The following is an 18,380-nucleotide window of genomic DNA, read 5'->3' as shown; positions in this document are numbered from 1 at the left end:
ACATTCTGGGCTGCAGAGGGATTTATTTATTTTTTTAAATGGCTTTTTGAAAAGCGCACACATGATATAAATTTGAATCTTGTCTAAAACAGCAGAGATTGGTTAGCATGAAACTTGATAGAAAGTTGAGGAAGGTTATACCAAACAAGCTGACCCTTGTCTTACTTGTACAGATTTGAATTAAGTTATTCAGTATTCAGAGCCAGAAAGCTACAGTGGAAGTAAATAGCAATTTTGAATCTTACCCATACAGGTAGGGAAGGATGAGTAACTATATTAGCCATAACACATACAGGCCACCGTGTATAGTATGTTCACATACTGAATGTGTTGAATAATCTATTCGGGTGTTCACTCACCTGTTACATGGGCTGATTTTGAGCTGGCTTTCAACTCTCCTGTGATTTTGCAAGACGTCTCAAATTTTCTGGCTCAGGGTGAACTGCAGGCACAAGCAGATTTTAACACCAACTGATTTGTGACTGCAAATGTGTAGTACGACAGCAGTTGTTTGCACCAGAGATTCACTGTGGGCTCAAAAATGCATCCATAAAAAAAAACAAACCAAAAAACGCATCATTGAAAGTGAATCTCCTTTCCTCAATAGCACCCAAATGCAAATGCACAGTTTCACTTTCAGTGGAGTGCTCTCTGTTAAACAACTACATTTTGGTGGTCCCAGTAGCGGTCACTGCTGATGGGTTTCACTGCACACGAAAACATTCATTAAGGATGAAGTGGAAAGAAGACTAACAGTGTTTAGCGAAAGGAAAAAAAAATCAATTCTAGTAGAAAAATAATTTAATAAAGGGATAAGTTTCAAGAAAATATTTGTATAGTAACATTTTTTTTAAGCAAAAAGTCCACAAAAATATACGTGTAATGTGTTTATACATAAGTTTTGCTGACATGCCCTGTTTTAATTTAGTTCAGTCCATGTAGATTTTGATTCACAAGGCACCATCACTGCTATCAGACTTCCTGGGATATTTCAATTTTCACCAAAAAAAAAAGTCAGACAGTTTTTCTAATCATTTCACATTAATACAAATACACTTTGGGTTGGCAACAGTCCACAAGGAGACCAGGTTACACTGGGGGGGGGCGGGGGAGAAAAAAAACCCCACACCCCGACTTTTTAAAAAGGGTTAACCTATCTATTGAAAGAAATCAGTGCTAAACACTGAACCTGCAATACACACCACACTTTTACACTGTGACGTGGCCCCGAAATGAGAGGACCGGTGGGAGTGGGGGGAATAAATGCAGCGAAGTGGGAAGTAAACCCAACATGGATTTTAAATTGTGAAATTAGATCCCATTCTCTCTTAACTGAGGACAGTACAAGGTACAGAAGGGCATAACATAGATGATAATAAAACTAAACACGGGGGGGGGGGGAAGGAGGGGAGGGAAGAAATTAGTGGGAAGACTTGATTCTGCAGTTTCCCAAATGAGTGCTTTGCTACCAGACTGCAGAGACAACAGCTCCTCCACAAAAAGCCCTCACTGATTGAACTAGTTCATCTAGCCTGCCCAGCAATTTGATGAATTCTTTTTTTTTTTTTTTAAAGTGTGTGTGTGGGAGGGAAGGGAATAAAAGAGGGAAGGATAGGGATACCTGTTTCATCAAATGCAGTTCTATGCTGAGAAAGAAAAAAAAGAAAAGCCCAGCCCATATAAAGCAAATTAAATATGTAATTACTAAAGAAATAAAAGACACACGCTTTCCAAAAGAATTTTTCATTTTTATAATCAAATTTTTTTTTACATAGACAGAAACACACCAATATTTTGTGTGAAAAATATCTTAAATAAACTTTGCTTGTTCTTGATTTTTTACATTCTGATATACATATGTAACAAGGTTTATGGCACTGTAACCAGAATCAAAGGAAACGAATAAAAAGGAAAATATAATTGCTTTTGTTTATTCCTTCTAAATCAAGCTGGCTGCTGTCACACTTTAAAAATTATTTTTGTATTATTATTATTATTGGGCAGTCAGCTGTAATCAGTTTGCACACTCAAAATAAACCCCCAAATTATTATTATTATTGCACAAGAAGCCAGTGAAGGCATATGGCATAGAATGGTCAAAGTCCCTTGCTGTTAAAACCTCTTTACACCCAAAAATAGAAAAATAGAACCAGAACATGAAACACACCAAATAAATGTTGTTGTTTTTTTCTTTCATTTCTATCAGGAGTGTGAAAAGTTCTAAGCTGCTCGGATTTCCTTTGCACCAGTGAGCATTTTGCTTTATCTTTAGCAAAGCCTTTGCAGAATCAAGGCCCATATGCTTCAGAAAGAATCTTTTCTGCTTTGTTTTGGCTGTTTGCATGTTGTTTTAAACATCGTTTTCTTCGGTCTATGAACCTGCACAGACTACTTAGCCATAAACTCTACAAGTGGCTAAAAATAATAATAATAAAATAAACAAAGAAGCACAGGTTTTTTTCCCCCTGTTGTGTTGCTTTTAAAAATTATGTATTTTGTTTGGAAGCCTCCCCGCTTTGTCAGTTTCTAGGAAGGGAATCTCAGTGGCATTTCAAACGTAGTGAAGTTCTTGGATTTGTTTTAAAAACCTTTCCTCACCAAAAAAAGGTTTTTTGTCACCAAGTTTGAGAGGAAAAAAAAAAAAAAAAAAGCACAACCCTTCCCCTCCCCCCCATATCAAGTGAAGAATACGATAATCCCTTTATTTTATGGCACCTCTTAGCTTCACTGTCACACAACAGTCTCCACCCCAATCAGCTTTGGTGTGAGAATTCGTGGGGTAACACCTTTATTTAGATCTTCTTCAAACTCCAGTAACTGCCCCATAAAGTTAAGATTAGGAGAAATGATGGGTCGTTTGCCTTTGACAAATTTATAGGCATCTGTCATGGTCATCCGCGTGTGCTTCATTAAGTAAGCGATGACGATGGTGGCAGAGCGGGACACACCGGCTTGACAGTGAATAAGGAGGCCTTTTCCACACTGGTGAGCTTCCTCTGGAAACAGAAACAAAAGACAGAGGTAACACTTGTTGCTGGAAAGAAGGGCAGGGCGGGATTTTGTTTTTAAATTAAAATCAGATAATCTCAATGCAATTTCCAATTAATTGGAAGGAAACTGTCAGTGAAAACCCCCTCACTTAGGTTACAAACACAGCAAGATAATTAAAAAAAAAAAGTGGAAAATCAATTGGACTGTTAAAAAAAAAATCCTTTACTTGAGCCAAAATGCAGCAGAAAGTAGCCAGTTTCAGATTTAGTTAAATCCCATTTATCTCATCTCAATTGCTCTTACATGAGCACAATATTGCAATGGTTGTGTTGCAAGCACTGCAGGGGAATACTTGTTTAGGAATAGCGTGATCTTTTGTCAAGGCACAGGACTAGGAAGCAGGAGAGTTGAGTTCTACTCCCTTTCAAGCATAAATATTCTACAATAATTTTGGGCATGTGATTTATCCCCATTTAAATGAGGAGGAAATTCAGTCCAGAGGTTAATACCACCTCCCATAAGGGTGTTATAAAGCTCAGTCACTACTCATTGTAAGATACTTGGAAACATTCTACTCTTGGAACGATTTCCACTGATCTGCACTTTGGATGAACTTTAGCCTGACATTCTTTCACAATGTCTTTGCAAAAGCAGCAAGTATTATACCCATATTGCAAAAGAGAAAGCTGTAGAGAAGTTAAATAATGTGCCCTGGGCACTCAGCAAGTCTGGCAGAGTTGGGAAAAGAACCCAGAAATTCTGACTCCCACTTCCTTCCTGTATATGAAAAGAGGAAAGAGTGGTATGCTCCAACTTCCCCTCTGCTCCCAGCCCAGTTTTAATCACCTTTAGCAGTGTGAAGAAAGGTGGTTATGACAAATCCTATACCCAATCTGAGCACAACTCTAAGCATTAACTTGTGTCCCTTGATAAAAGCTCAACAACAACGTGGGCAGGGTTTGGGGAAAAGGGTATCTCCAGGAATTGTACCTCAGCAGTATCTGGAAAAATAAATTACAACACCAATCGTTTCCCCCCCACACTCCCAACCCATGAACATTTTTAGAATGACAGATCCCTAAAGCAAAAGCAAGGGAACCTTAAAGGATGCTCCTAACACTAGGCAGGTTGTATTTTGCACAAAAATCCACAAACCATGTTCCATGCTCTTCACATGGGTCAGAGCAAAAGGAAACAACAGCTAACAAGTGTGGATAAAGGAACACATTAGATCAAGAACAGGTCTATTCTGACAGTATAAATTTGGCTAAGTTCCTCCAGGATATTTTTGCCAGTTAGCATTTGAGGAAGTAAAAGCTGGAGTTTTGTAACTGCATGAACTTTCGGTGTCTCTTTCCAGCAAGATTCTGCCTTCACATTCTATGACTTCAGTCTTCAAAACCCCAGATGGATTGATTTATTTTAAAAAACACACAGTTTATGATGTTTCCAGATCTTTTCAAATGCAATTTAAATTTCCCCCAAGGCAAGAAAAAGAAAAAAAGCTTTGACAGGTTACTTAACAGCAAATGTAGCCAACTGATAAGATATAGCTGTTTATTAAACACACAAGCAGGCCCTCAAACTGCAGCTATTAAAAAGGAAAGTAAAACCGATTTAGGAAACACATATTTTCTAGCCTGGCCTGTGAGAGGCCTTCTTGTAGTTTCCTCTGCACTCGGATCAGGTAGTAGACCATGCATTATTTATGAATGGTTTCAATGGGATCTAATCCTGCAGTTCTTATGAATACTGAATAGAGAACCTTTTCTTCTCAAGAATGGTTGCAAAATTTAGTAATGTTTTAATGTAAGCCAGGCCTTACTGCATCTTCCTGTTCTCATGAATTAGAAGTTTAGGGTTTGCCTGAGTTCATGACCCAGCTTCTCTTTTTTACTCGATATAAAAGACGACTTCCTCCCTGCCTTGTGTTCACCTCCTCACCTTCTCCAGAGAGGCCATTTTAACTTTTCCACTCCTGCTGTAATCCAGGTTTAGTGAAACTAATTTAGTACAAACTGGAGCATATAGGAGCGTAATTGGTTACATATGACCAATTACAGATTATTGCTGTGCAGGCAAGTAGATGGCTACACTTCAATATCCTCAAATCACAACACTACTGCTTCCCCGGTGGAGCTGGTTATGGGGCAGCAACTGTAGGAAGCATTTGGCAAATAAACCAGTGAAATGTGGTAGAACAGCAATCCTGAGCACTTCTAGTGAGAGATCTCATGAAACTTTTAATAAGAGCCAAGATGTTAACCTTAGCGTCTCCCAGCTGAATCCCAACACAGTTATAATTACCTTCTGTCTACTTATTTATATGAATAGTCACAATGATGTAACCATTACTTTAACCTCTGAGGACAGGACAAGAAGCAATGGCCTTAAATTGAAGCAAGGGAGGTTTAGGTTGGACATTAGGAAAAACTTCCTGTCAGGGTGGTTAAGCACTGGAATAAATTGCCCAGGGAGGTTGTGGAATCTCCATCATTGTCTAACCTGCTCTTAAAAATCTCCAAACACCTGTCAGGGATGGTCTAGATAATACTTAGCCCTACCCTGAGTGCAGGGAACTGGACTAGATGACCTCTCAAGTTCCCTTCTAGTTCTATGAGACTCTGGTGCATTGACACAATTAAACAATTAAAAAAAAAATACAGCTAGACTGGGCAGAGAGTCTGAGACATTCTCCACACACACTCTCCAAGCTGACACTACTCTTAGCACTGCCATGAAGAAAAGCAACATTAGATAGTTTCAGTAGAATGTGCTATTCTAAGGGCTTGTCTACATGGCCCCGCAGCACACACGACAGGGTACGAGTTGCAGCCTGCACTACAGTGTTGCGTTGTAACGGTCTAGTTTGTGTTAACGTAGACCCGTTTCAAACAGGACTCTACAGTACGTTAACTCAAACTAGGTACCTTTTAGTTCGCACGAGCAGGGTCTACACAGGACCATTACAATGCAACACACATGCCTATAGTCTGCACTGTAGGGCCATGCAGACAAGCCCTTAGTTTCCTGCATTAGACCCCAATCCTGAAATTGGATCCACTAGTTCCAACTCTGGCACAGTCCTAATGGAGGCAACAGGGACCTGGATGTCAGAGGTGCTGAGTGCCCAACTCCAATTCAAGTCAATTGAAGCTATGGATATTCATCTCTTCTGAAACTCACAAGCAGAGGGGGGTGAGCTAGCAGATCCAACGGTGGGACTGGGAACGTCAACTATAACACAATGCTGCTGCATGCTCCTAAAGGATAGGTCTTCATTCACTGCATATTGAGCCCAGGTGACTGGCACATGGATTAGCCTAGCCCAGGTGCAAGCATCCGCACTGAAAAGCCCTACCGCAGTCACTGTATGCTCACTGGTGCTACGCTCCCTCCTGTGTCACACCTGGGCTTCTGCAGGCATATCCCATGGCTCTTTGTGCTACAGTAAGCAGAGTCATTCTAGGATTCTTTACCAGTGAACTGCAGGTGAATTGGGCTGTCCTAGGCACATGTGAAGGAATTGTGGGTGGGGTCTGGAAGATTATCAGCCTTGAAGGGATTGAGCCTGTTTCCTGACCACAAAATGGGTGGGCCTTTGGGTACATTTACTGGCCTTAGGGTGCATTTACATTGCAGTTGGGAGCATGCTTCTCAGCTCCATTAGACGGACATGACCTAGCTCTACTCAAGCTAGTACAGTATAAATAGGAATGTCGCCTGTGGTAGCCTGGGCTATCTGCTGGGAGTAAAAACCTGCCCAGACCCTCTGGGTACATACTCAAGCAGCTAGCAACACTGTTATTTCTAGCATGCTAACTCAAGAAGAGCTAGCAAGTCTCTGTCTACCTGAGCTAAGCAGCACACCCACAGCAGCATGGGCAGACTTACCCTTCCTGAAAGCAGCACTTGGGATCTAACCTCTACCCACAGGCTACAAAAGTGCTGTGAAGCTGAATGAGCATTGGTAAAGCACTTGGAGCAAGTCTGCCATGATAGGGAGGTTGAGGACAGAGACTTTTTTTAAGAAGGGAAAGGAAAGGGACATCTTTTTATCACGGAGAGACAACAGACCAGGAGCAAGATTTTTAATGGGACGGAGCAGAAAAGTGGTAAATATTTGCCTTTAAAACAAAAAATATGGACTGGTCATCCTAAGTGATTACACCTAGCAAGCATGCTTTGAAGGAAGACTGTATAAAAGAGTATTAATTTTTCATGGTTTAGGCAGCAATAGAAATAATAGAAGAAAAACCTTAGTGAATTACTTTGAACAGACGACTTCAAGATTGTACCTATGGTTAGGTTAAAGTGATTAACTGCTTAAAAATACCATTCATTCCTAACGCATATGGGCCTCAAACGAACAAACTTATCATTGCAGGGCTCCAAAACACTACTGCAAAGTGTAGTATCTTCAATCATTTTTAAGTGGAGGGGACAGGGCACTAAGTAGAGAGAAAATGGAGCTACTCTGTCTACCCTCCCAGTCAGCACTGAGTCAGGTTGGCACGACAGTATATTTGGAAAGCTTACACCAGCACCGCAATGTTGCCACCTTTTAAGTCTGCATCATCACAAGTCTTGATATGTTTAATGCCTCTCCTCCTGGAGTTACAGGATTAGAAAGACTCTCCGGTTTTTAAAAAGGGGGTAAGCCTCTAGCCCTCCTGGTTATTGAGAAAAGCTGGAAAATGTGACCACACTAAAGACCTTTATTTTTTAAAATAAAGTCTCATGATTTTTGGAGGCACGGCTCATTAATTTTGAACACTTGGGGTTTGGCAGTATTGCCACTGTGTATGTATAAAGAGGACTTGAGGTCTGACTTTAATAAGAGGTGCCACAATTCTGAAGTCAATGGGCTCTGCATTTCTCACAAAAACAAATCCGGTCTTAACAAGCTTTCTGAGCTGTCAGAGTAGCACTAAGTTCATTCAAGGTTTTCAGACAGGTATCAAGGGTTATAACAAGAGTAATTGCCAGGCAAGGATAGTTACCAATGAATTCAAAAGCCTCTTCGAAGTACTGCCTCAGATTCTGCTTGTTGCTGTCAGTGGCAGGGAGCCGCTTGTAGTTGAACAAGCCTTTCTCATAATGGTAGAGGGGGAGGTGGGTGGTCACGTTGATTATGTATCCTACGTTCATCCTCTGCATCTTCTCCAAGTCCTGAGCATCATGCTCATTTCCAAGGAAGAGGAACGGCAAGATGGGGGTCAGCTCGGCATTCTCTATGTCCGGAGTGGTGGGGATGGACTGAGGTAGTGTGGCCGGCACCGCAGATGCACCTCCTCCGCCTTCTGGGCACTCCTGAAGTTGGAGGGAGTTATCACAGAGGTTTTCGTGGTTCTGTTTAAAACTGCTGAGTCCACCTGAGAGAGAGAGTGTAAGGGCAGAGATTTCAGCTGGAGATTTATGAGGAATCTACCGCTCACATGAGAGAACTACTCACATACGTACATTTCTTCAACTCTGCACTATGCCTGAGGGTTTGCTTCCTCAGAGCAGGTTTTCAGCACACAGTGGTAAAAGTGCCTGATCCCCATTTACGCCATTGCTTACGTTTTTGCTACCACCATTGCAGCTGTACCATTGGTAACAGCTGCTGCAATACATCCCAAACATGACTTATTTTTATTTTTTAGTATAAACAAGATATATCAGGGAAGAAGTTGATAGTCAAACGTGTTTCCATGCAACACATCAGTACACAGTTGCACCCCATATGGCTGGGGCTTCTAATTTTGTGGGGTGAGAGAAAGTAGTTATCTGAACAAAGCTGTACAACAAGTTGAATCACTTTGCTTTAAATTGTAGGGTGGGAGGGTTAAACATTTGAACTAGAATATACAAGTCTTAACTTTATCTGTTAAAGTTCTTCACTGATCTGTGCAGCAGAGATAGCCCGGCACAGCATAACATTTTCATGAGGAAAAATGTCAACAAATGGAGGGAAACATAATCCATTAATACTTCATACCAGGCAATAGAGTAGCGAAGTTTTGTTTTTTTAAAAGACTGTATTCCTCATAAAAATGATCACAGTCGAGGAGCTCACTTAACATGTGGCAAACAGCAGCCCCACTTTTTCTGCCTAGAGTAGCTGCAAATATGCAACAACATTTATTATTTTTAGGACATTAATAACTGTGAGGAAGTGGACCACGGGAAAACCAGTTTAAGTTACACTTCCCCTGTGTATCCTATTATACTGTGGGATTTTAAAGCCGCATTTTCTTTTCAAGTGGGTGGCACCACAAAACACTAGATGAAAAGCAGAATCGTTTTTAAAATTCTTTCTACACCTCATTCCACGATGACATCAGCTCCAGGCTCCCCACCTGCCTGGTTTCCATAGCAATTACACAAAGACATACAATGACATCAGTTGGCATGACATTAGCTCTTTGAGTGCAAACAATACTAGAAGAACTACTTTGTTTAAGACCTTTGGTACAACTGTGTTCTTGGGAGTCAATGATGTAATGCTAACAGGTGGCTTGGGACCGCCTTTGCCTCACTGGAGGGGGGAGAGGGGAGGAAGACAAAAAGGAGATATGTATACAGAAGGGATATCTTTGTAAGATTATGTGTTTAATGTTTTACTGAGGCCATATGGAGTACCATGCAGCCAATATTTTGAAACCGTCAAAATGTATGGATTCAAATGCACGTAGTTAAATCTAAGCCAAAAAAAAAAAAATCGGGAGAAAGATATAAAAAGCTTACCAGAAAGAGCTGCACTGACCAAAATAAATGCTTAAGAGTTATCATCTTGCTAACTTTATTAAGCTTAAAAAGAAGAAAGTATGTGGCTGCTTAATACACATAAAATACTTTGGTAATTTGCTGCTAGGAGAAGATTTTAAAAATATGGAAACCTAAACAAACTATCATATTGACAGGCTTTGTTCTTCATTTGCTGATAAGTTTCTTATTTTGTCTAGGACCCCCAACAGAGTTAGCAAGCTGTAATACACTTCTCCTACCCCTAAGCCCCCCCCAACTCACACATTATCTTCAGGGGTATTAAACAGTTCCAGGACAAAACAAATGTGCAAAGCAAACCTCAGATAAGATCTCTGCTCAGGAGGTTATTTGAAAGGGGAAGTGGATGAAGGAAAGGGGGGGGGGGATAAGGGGGGGAATGCAAACGTGGTTTAAACTGTCCAGTGAAGAGAGAGAGCTTTAAGGAGTTGTGGCTCAAACACATTTTTTACTGTTCTGATAAAGGAACATGGATTTTTAAAAGTAAAAGGTAAAGATGGACCAGATATCAGAAACATTCTCTAAATGACTTTCAATTTCAGAAGAGATTGGGAGTGAGGGTTAAGCAAGAGGGTTAAGTGTTTGAATCCATATACCTGGATCCAAACTCACTCCCAAGATTTTGGTTCTGATAAGATCCAAAATCCTCAGTCCGCACAAGAGAACAGCTCTTTTTGAGCTACTTTGGCTCAAGATGGTAACGTCTCATGAGTAGGACCCTACCAAATTCAGTCAATTTTGGTCAATTTCAGCCATAGGATTTTTAAAATAGTCAATTTCATGTTTTGAGATGTTTACATCTAGAAATTTCACAATATTGTCACTGTGGGGGTCCTGACCCCAAAAGGGGGTTGTCATGGGATTGCCAGCCTCATTTCTGCTCTGAAGGCAGCAGCTGCAGAGCCTCCTGCACCCAGGGGAGATTCCTGGAGATGGGTCTGATCTCCACCACCAAGAGCAGCTCTGCAGGGGAAGAGGAAGTCCCATCCCTCCCCAGCCCAGCTGGGACTAGCAACTTGAGCCCAGTGCATAGCAGAGCCCCCTGCTGGTGTACCCCCAGCCCTCCCCCCACCCCTCCCCTCCCTTACAAATAGCTAGCTTTTATGGGGGAGATCCAATTTCACGGTCCACAACATGTTTTTCACAGCCATGAATTTGGTAGGGCCTTACTCCTGTGATAGCTCTCAAAAGGACACCTCCATCAAACTGTAACCCCATCCTGATGCAGCCTTTAATGTAGCCTAAAACCAAATGCGAATTCTGGTCACCTCAGCGCCTCGAATTTGGAGGCTGCTTTACACAGTATGGACGAGTAATTACATTCTAAATATTGTTTTATGTTGCAGTAGCAACCAAAATGTGCTAACACTCTCCAAACACTGCCCCGCCCCAAAGAACATGCATTCTCAACAACGCTGCCAGACTCCCCACACCTTTGCATGTGGCATTCCCTATCCCCCACCCCCATTTAATTGCAATGGAAGAGGGGTGGGAGTAAGAAGCCTAGCCTCTTCGTCTCTTAGAAGCAGGGATGTTTGTGGGGGTGGAGGAGGTTAGGGTAATGGCAGAGCAGGCCGGTGAGACCTGGGGGGAGAAGGGAAAAAAAAAAAAAAAAAAGAGGACTGGAGAGTCCAGAGCAGCCTCCCCAACTCTGCCTCCCCCTCCCGCCCCTGCCACCTCACCCATCCTGTCGCCCAGTCTCTGTTCCCTCCTTCTTGGCTCCTTGCCTCCCTCGGTGGAGGGAGACACCAAACCACCCAACTGCAGCAACCACCCCCTCCTCCTCAGCACTTCTTGCCAGTTTGAAAGGAGCAGGTGGAAGCAGAGAGTGAGAGACAATATGAATGTCTGAAATTCCTCTGCAAGAGCAGCACCTGATGGCTAGGAGCAGAAACTGCAGGGCAACCCCCAGACAAACATTCCAACAAGGCTGCCAGGCAGTGGGGTAGGGCTGCTGGATAGACCAATGGCATCCAAGAAGCTTGAAGCTTATTATCTCTTCCAGCAGGGGAAAGAGAAACATAACATACAAACAAAATGACAGTAGCCACCTCACTGATTAGGTGCATGTTTCCTCCTTGGCTGGCTTTGGGGGTGGGGGGGGGGTTAAAGAAATTATCCAAGCACAATAGCTATCCAAAGCACATTTCCGAGTGCACTTTCCCCAAGCATATGCAGCACTGAATGCAGTGTGCACATTAATAGACATTTTTAAAATATGCACACTTGGAGACAGGAACAAAGAGGCAGTAGATGATAATGCAAATGCTTATGAACCATGCAGTGAGGTGAATTGAGAGAAGAGAGGAGGGAATTTGATATGAGATTAGTTAGGCTCTCTTTACTAGAGACATTAACTTTGCAGTGCCCACATCAGACACCCTAACAAGCACCCTAACAAGCATTTTAGGGAGAAGCAGTTAAAGAGAAGGCTCCCCTTCATAAAAGTAAAGGTAACTCGATAGATTTTCTATAAAATGAATTTACAATCTCTTACTATGTTTTTCTACAGCACTTAGCACAAGGAGGCCATGATCCAAGTGGGTTGTTTGGCACTACATGTAATTTAAACATGTACTTTGTGAATACATCAGAATGCAATTTATTCCACTCGCTTGCTGGAATAATAAAATATATGTATCACAAATGAATTTCCTGAGGTCCAGAGTCAAGATGGGGTCCCCATCTGCCTGTGTGTACGTATAACCACTAGAGCTTTTAGTGGATTAGTATTCCTTCAGAGGATGGCTGTTATCCCAGAATTTAAAGTCTATGCTCATGGGAGAGAAGGAAAAAAATATATATACACAACCACAACCCCAAGAAAAGGAAAGGTCAATACTGACCTACAGCAGGTCTGTCTAGACTGGATGTTCCAAACTTAGTGGTGACAAGGACTTCACCATGTCACTCCTATCAGGGAAAGACCACCATCCAAGTTTCCTTAAGGGAGGGAGGGACATTCCAAAGGCTCACTTTTTTAGCTGTAGGAGGATCTATGGGTGACACTAATGTGTTCTGTTACACTGTACTTCCAAACTTCCCAGGTCATGGCACAAGAATGAGAAGTGCCCTGAAGAGGGAGGTGAAGGTTGAGAAGAATCACAAAAGGAAATGCATCATTATACAAAAAGTAAGCTGCACATTAAAAGAAAGTTTAAAACAGCTAATAGTAGCATTATACAACATACACAAGTCCAGATGCGCAATCCTCAACTATAAGAACAAAAACAAAACAGGTTTGTTGGCATGGGAGTCCATTTCTGAGGCACCGCTGAAGAGATAGCTATAAAGATCTAGAGACTGTAGATCTAGAGTACCTTGTTCCATGAGAGGTCTGATTGAAGTCAGTGAAATATTCTGGTAGAAAACACACACACCTATAAGAGCAACTATGGCCCATTTTGATAAGACTGTAGATCTCCTAGGCTGAGTATTATGTAGCTGCAAACACCATGTTGCAGATTGTATCCACTTACCTGCCTGTGATGAAAAGCGTAACTTCAGCCTATTGCAGTCAGATGCTACATTGCAAGCATTTATGCAGAGATAAGGATGAAACTGCTTGCACTTTCACCCTAAAGTGGCCGACGAGCAGATTTTCAAGGGTCTGAGCACACCCAAATCTAACTGAAGCCAGTAGGTTCTGTGGGTGTGCAGGGCATCTGGAAAACCCAGGTATTTATTTAATGAAGACTGGAATCAAGGAAGCAATACTCTTAATGACAGGCAGGCTGGCCTGTCATCTATAAAGCAAGATAATTCAGAAGCCAGAGTATTCTTGTAGTCACTGATGCAAGCAGCCAGAGATTTGTGCCATCATGACTACATCTGAAATACTTCCCCCACTGTATGACAAGTTCCACTGAACTGCTCTGCCACACCTGCTAGTAAATAGAGACAGACCACAAACCGTGTCCTGAGAGATCAAAACTTTTATGAAGCTGAACAGTGCAAGTCATACTAAGTCAGCACCATACCCTCCAGCTACCAATGACAACTTGTTCCGTTCTGCATATGGAAGATCTGTTTGTAAGTGTCTAGCTTACTTTATTCTAATAGTAACAAAGTCCTTGTCGCTAGGTTGTGGTCTCTGGAGATCAGCTGCATACCAGTTTCAACTTATTGAAACCACTGAGGATCACCTGGTTAGCGAAAAAACAGGGACAGGTAGCTCCATGGAGACTTGAGCCACAGCAGTTTTTAAAAAAGAAAAAAAAAGTAGACTAGCTTGAATTGTAACAATGTTACAGACATTCAGTGGGTCTATTCTGTAATCACCACGGGGGGGGATTATTATATTGTATGCAGCAGACACAAAATGGTCTCATATAGCAGAGATCTGCTAATCAGCTTTTAGCAGGAGCTATGAAATCTTCATTGGCAGAATCATCTGCAAGATCAAGAATTAAGAGTGACTTCATTCTATGAAAAATCACTAAACAGTCTATCTTAAAGAGCTAGGATATGCAGCTACCCCATGCGACATCTGTACTCTCTAAAGAAAAACTAAAGAATATTTTTGCTGACCTACAGTTGATGCATATCTTTAAGTTCTAATTTTAACAGGCACCGTATGTTCCTGTTGTGTCAAAAATACGTTCCTGTTTTGTAATGCATCACACAGACTGTAGATGTGATGTCCTCATTTAGACAGAACATGTGACCCTCTAGTGACAAACAGACCTTTTACATATCTACCCTAGATTATAATAAAACAACAAAATTTCATTAGATAAAAGCGAAGACTATCGGAAAATATTGGCTAAGGCCACATTCTGTCTATATCTTCTTTTCAGATTTGCTCCAGCCAAAGTATTCCACTCTAACTGAAAGATTACAGCAGAGCAGAATAAAGTAGTACTGAGTAATTCACTAAAGACTTTAATGGTTTTTTTTTTTAAAAAAAGCAGCCCACTTAAGAACACACACCAAATCTGGACTTTTAACCAAAATTCTGTACTGTCTAAAATTAAATAAGAGTTTTCAGCAGGTAACATTTTGGGCATACCAGGAGCAATAATATGGCTGTATTGCAACATGCACCAAGGACAGTTTGGATTTGTGCAAGTACAGCCTGTTCCTTTAAACCTGTGACCTCATTTATTTGTATTACTGCAGAAAAGCCAGAAGCAACAGCTGATGACAGTCTCCTGTATTTTTCCACTAATACAACCATTAAACTGCTTTTGTGTTATTAATGAACAGGTGATTTTATGTCAAGCTGATTGAAAGTGCAGGATGATTCAAGAGAAAGTCAATCCGACTCTCTCACACACACAGTGGGATATGTATTGCACTGTTTAATTTTAGTCTGTCCACACTATATCTAAAACTACACTAGCATCAACAATGTCCCAGACCTGTTGGAAAAGTCTTTACCTTCCTCCACCCCAAGAACCACACTAGCAAAATAATGCTTGAGATTGGCTTCCAAGGTCATTTATGACAGTTCTAGGACTGTTTTCATAATTATCTGTATGCTCGGGGAGTCAGAGTCATTCTGTGGGGAGGGCTGAATTCTGGTTTTAATTATGATCTGGGGCACAAGTTTAGGACTGGAGTTCACAAAGGACTGGCCCCAGAGCCACTAAGATTTGTATATCAAAGATATGTCTCTATGTAATAACAAATAATAAATAGGGAACTAAAATTTAGTAAGTGCCCTGTTGCGTCACAGAGCATCACTCAATGGAGAAAACATGCTCATCTTATGACCACTGCTATTCCTGACCTTTGTTCCTCTTCCTTCTGGTCTTGATTCCTTTCTCTTTGGGATAGTCCACATGCAGGAAGTGCTTTGATTTAACTAAATTGGCTCATCTCCTTTGTGTGGGCATCCTTAAAATTGGTTTAAAAACAGCTAAAATTGATTCAGCTTAATTGGGTAAGAAACCAAAACAAGTTCAATTGATTTTAGCCACTTAAACCAATTTAAGGATAGGATTGCATTGACTATGCAAGGGAGTAGAACCAAAGTTTCTTCCTACATGTAGACCAATCTTTTGTCTCTCTCATCCATTCACCCTTCTGCATTTTCCCTCCCCTGTAACAATTCTCAGTTCTTCTCCTCCTCCTCTACCACGAATGTCCGGAGCTTCCCTCCCAATCCCTTCAGCAATGAAGTAGTTAATATTGACATTTAAAGAACTGACACCTCCAGTAAGATGAATGGAGGCTGTGGGAGTTCAGGCCTCTCCAAGCCTTTTTCCCCAGACTGTTTGCAGACAGACAAAAACCACGGCTGCAGATAACCTTCCACACATGAATCAAGTGTAATCTTCACAGGCCCAGGGGCAGAAATTGGAAGGGAATTTTTTTTTAAAAACGAAAGCTTAGATTCTACAGAATCTGATGTGTCCATATCTTGCATGATAGAGACTAGTCAGATCCAGCCTACAAGGCTAGAGTTTGACACCACTGGCAGGGAAGTGGTTACAAATATGCTAGTGTAAGTGGGGGAATAGTCCCGCTATTGTGGGGAACTTTCCTGGCTTCTGCACTAACCCGGTAAAATGGGCTAGCGAAAGGATCTGAGTCCTCGCTCCCACTTCCTTTACCCAGAGGCCTCCCTGCCCTTGAAGGCCCTCCTTCCACTCTCCTGTCTGGCAGGGTCCTCCTAACCCCAACAAGGCTGGGCCCAGGATTCCTGGGGGGCTCGACCCCCAACCCTGCTGCAGTCACCTACGACAGGGGCTAGGGTGTCCCCACTCCAGGGTACTCTCTCTGCACTGGGCACTTCTCTGACCCACGGATTATTACATATAATTTGAAGCAATTGCAAGTTATTTAATCAACAATTAATTTTAAAAAGAATAAGCGGAAATGGGAAAGGTTAAAGGAAACACATCAGCCTACTCTGTGGCAGGGAACATCACAAACAGTGTCTCTGGAATGTCAGGGCAGTTCACAGTCTATTCCTTTTAAGTCCCAGGCCTCCTTCTCAGGTCCTGGCTGTGCTGCAGAGATGCTGCGGGTTGGCCCCTCCCTCTGGTGGTGGCCACAGGCTGTAGGTGGCAGGGCCCTTTTTCCCAACGTTGCCCCCGCCCAGTCGGGGTTACCAGTCCCCCTTTGAGTCTGGCCTGCAGAGCCTCCTGGCTGAGGCATCTCCCTGTGCTGGGCCCACTGCCCATGGTCCCCACGCGCTCCCCCCAGTTGCTCACGACACCCGGCTTCGGACTGCTCCAGCCCCAGCTCCAGCTCCACTCTGTCTTAGCTCCAGCTCCACTCTACCTCAGAATGGCTGCTGCTCTGCCTCCAGCTTCTCTGGCCCCTCTGGCTCTGGTTGCTACAGCTCTCCTCCCAGGACAGGTCTGCTCCACAGGCTGCTTCTGTGACTCTGCTCCCAGCACTGACTTGCTCCATGGGCTGCTTTTCTGGCCCCTCTGGCTCTGGTTGCTGCAGCTCTCCTCCCAGGGAGAATCTACTCTCTCTGGGCTGTGCCTCTGACTTTGGGGCTGCAGCTCTGCTCCCAGGACAGGATCTGCTCTCTCTGGGCTGCTTTTCTGGTCCCTCTGGATCTGGCACAGCTCCGCTTCCCAGCTTAGCTTGGGCCCCTGCTTTCTCCTTAGCTTGGCCCCACTCTGTCTGACCCAGGCAATTCCAGCTCACACGAAGGATGGGACCTCCCTGGCTTCCTGACTCCCTGCCCGCCCCGTCATTCAGGCTGACCTGGAGCATTGGCCTCTCTCCATTGTTCCTGGGCACTGTCAGTCTCACTGTCCTGATTCCCCATCAACCCTTCCCCTTTGAGCACTGGGAGCTAGCAACTAAAACACCCCCACTGAATGTTAGTAAGGGGGCAACAGTCCCTGTCAAGGTTCCTTCCCCACTCTGCTGAGCCTTTGCCTTCTCCATCTTCAGTACGTTTCCTCTTTTTCCTTTGCCTCCATTTCTTTTTCCCTTGCCTCCATAGCTCTCCTGTGGGCAGCCTCTTGGGTTTTCTCTGCCTCCATAGCTGCTCTCCTGTGGGCAGCCTCTTGGGTTTTTTCTGCCTCTTTCGCTGCCTCCAGTGGGCAGCCTCCCTTTCCTCCTCAGCATACTTCCATTCTTTTTCTTTTACCTCCATAGCTCTCCTATGGGCAGCCTCTTTGGCTTTTTCCGCCTTGGATTCTGTCATCTTAGCCTCTCTATTTTTAACTAACTTTACACCCAAGAGTTAGAAAGAAAAAAAAACTGGCTTGTAAATTTTTGTACTGTAATGTGATACCTATGTTCTCTGATAGCTATTCTCAGCCTACAGAAAAATCCTCTAGCTGCTCTTAGCTTAAAAAAAAAAAACCAGAACAAAAACAAAACCAAAAAACGCTTCTTCAGGTCTGTGAAAAACTTGTGAATTTCCCTGCAGGAGGTTAACTACCCTGCCTTGAGGTAGAGAAAACTCCAGCTCAAAAAAGACAAACCCCTTTGTTATGCTTGCTACTTTGGCCCCCAGGCAGAGACAAAAGAACTCTAACTACTTCCAGCTTAAAACCTGCTTTCAAGCAGCCCAAAGAAAAAAAAGTCCTTTTAAAATCCTACTGTGCTTCTGGTTCAAAATGATCCCACCACTGCCACCATGTCAAGGTTCCTTCCCCACAAGGGTCTGTCTGTGTGATGCTTTTGCTGGGAACAGATCA

General features: G+C 42.7%; 1 protein-coding gene across 1 annotated transcript in view; it reads right to left on the bottom strand.

Annotated features, from left to right (window-relative positions):
• Positions 1-783: 783 nt before the first annotated feature.
• The window catches only part of DUSP10 (dual specificity phosphatase 10), a 36,317-nt gene continuing 18,720 nt past the window's right edge, over positions 784-18,380 (bottom strand). Inside the window, exons 3-4 of the mRNA XM_048843246.2 lie at positions 7,995-8,366; positions 784-2,996 (exon numbers count right to left, since the gene is read on the bottom strand). Coding sequence (XP_048699203.1) covers positions 2,731-2,996; positions 7,995-8,366 — 638 coding nt within the window. The 3' untranslated portion in view covers positions 784-2,730. The remainder of the gene's footprint in view (positions 2,997-7,994; positions 8,367-18,380) is intronic.

The sequence above is a fragment of the Caretta caretta genome, chromosome 3 (assembly GCF_965140235.1).
Source record: "Caretta caretta isolate rCarCar2 chromosome 3, rCarCar1.hap1, whole genome shotgun sequence".
NCBI lineage: Eukaryota > Metazoa > Chordata > Testudines > Cheloniidae > Caretta > Caretta caretta.
The sequence above is the reverse complement of the archived record's forward strand: the minus strand, read 5'-3'. Positions and strand labels throughout refer to the sequence as shown.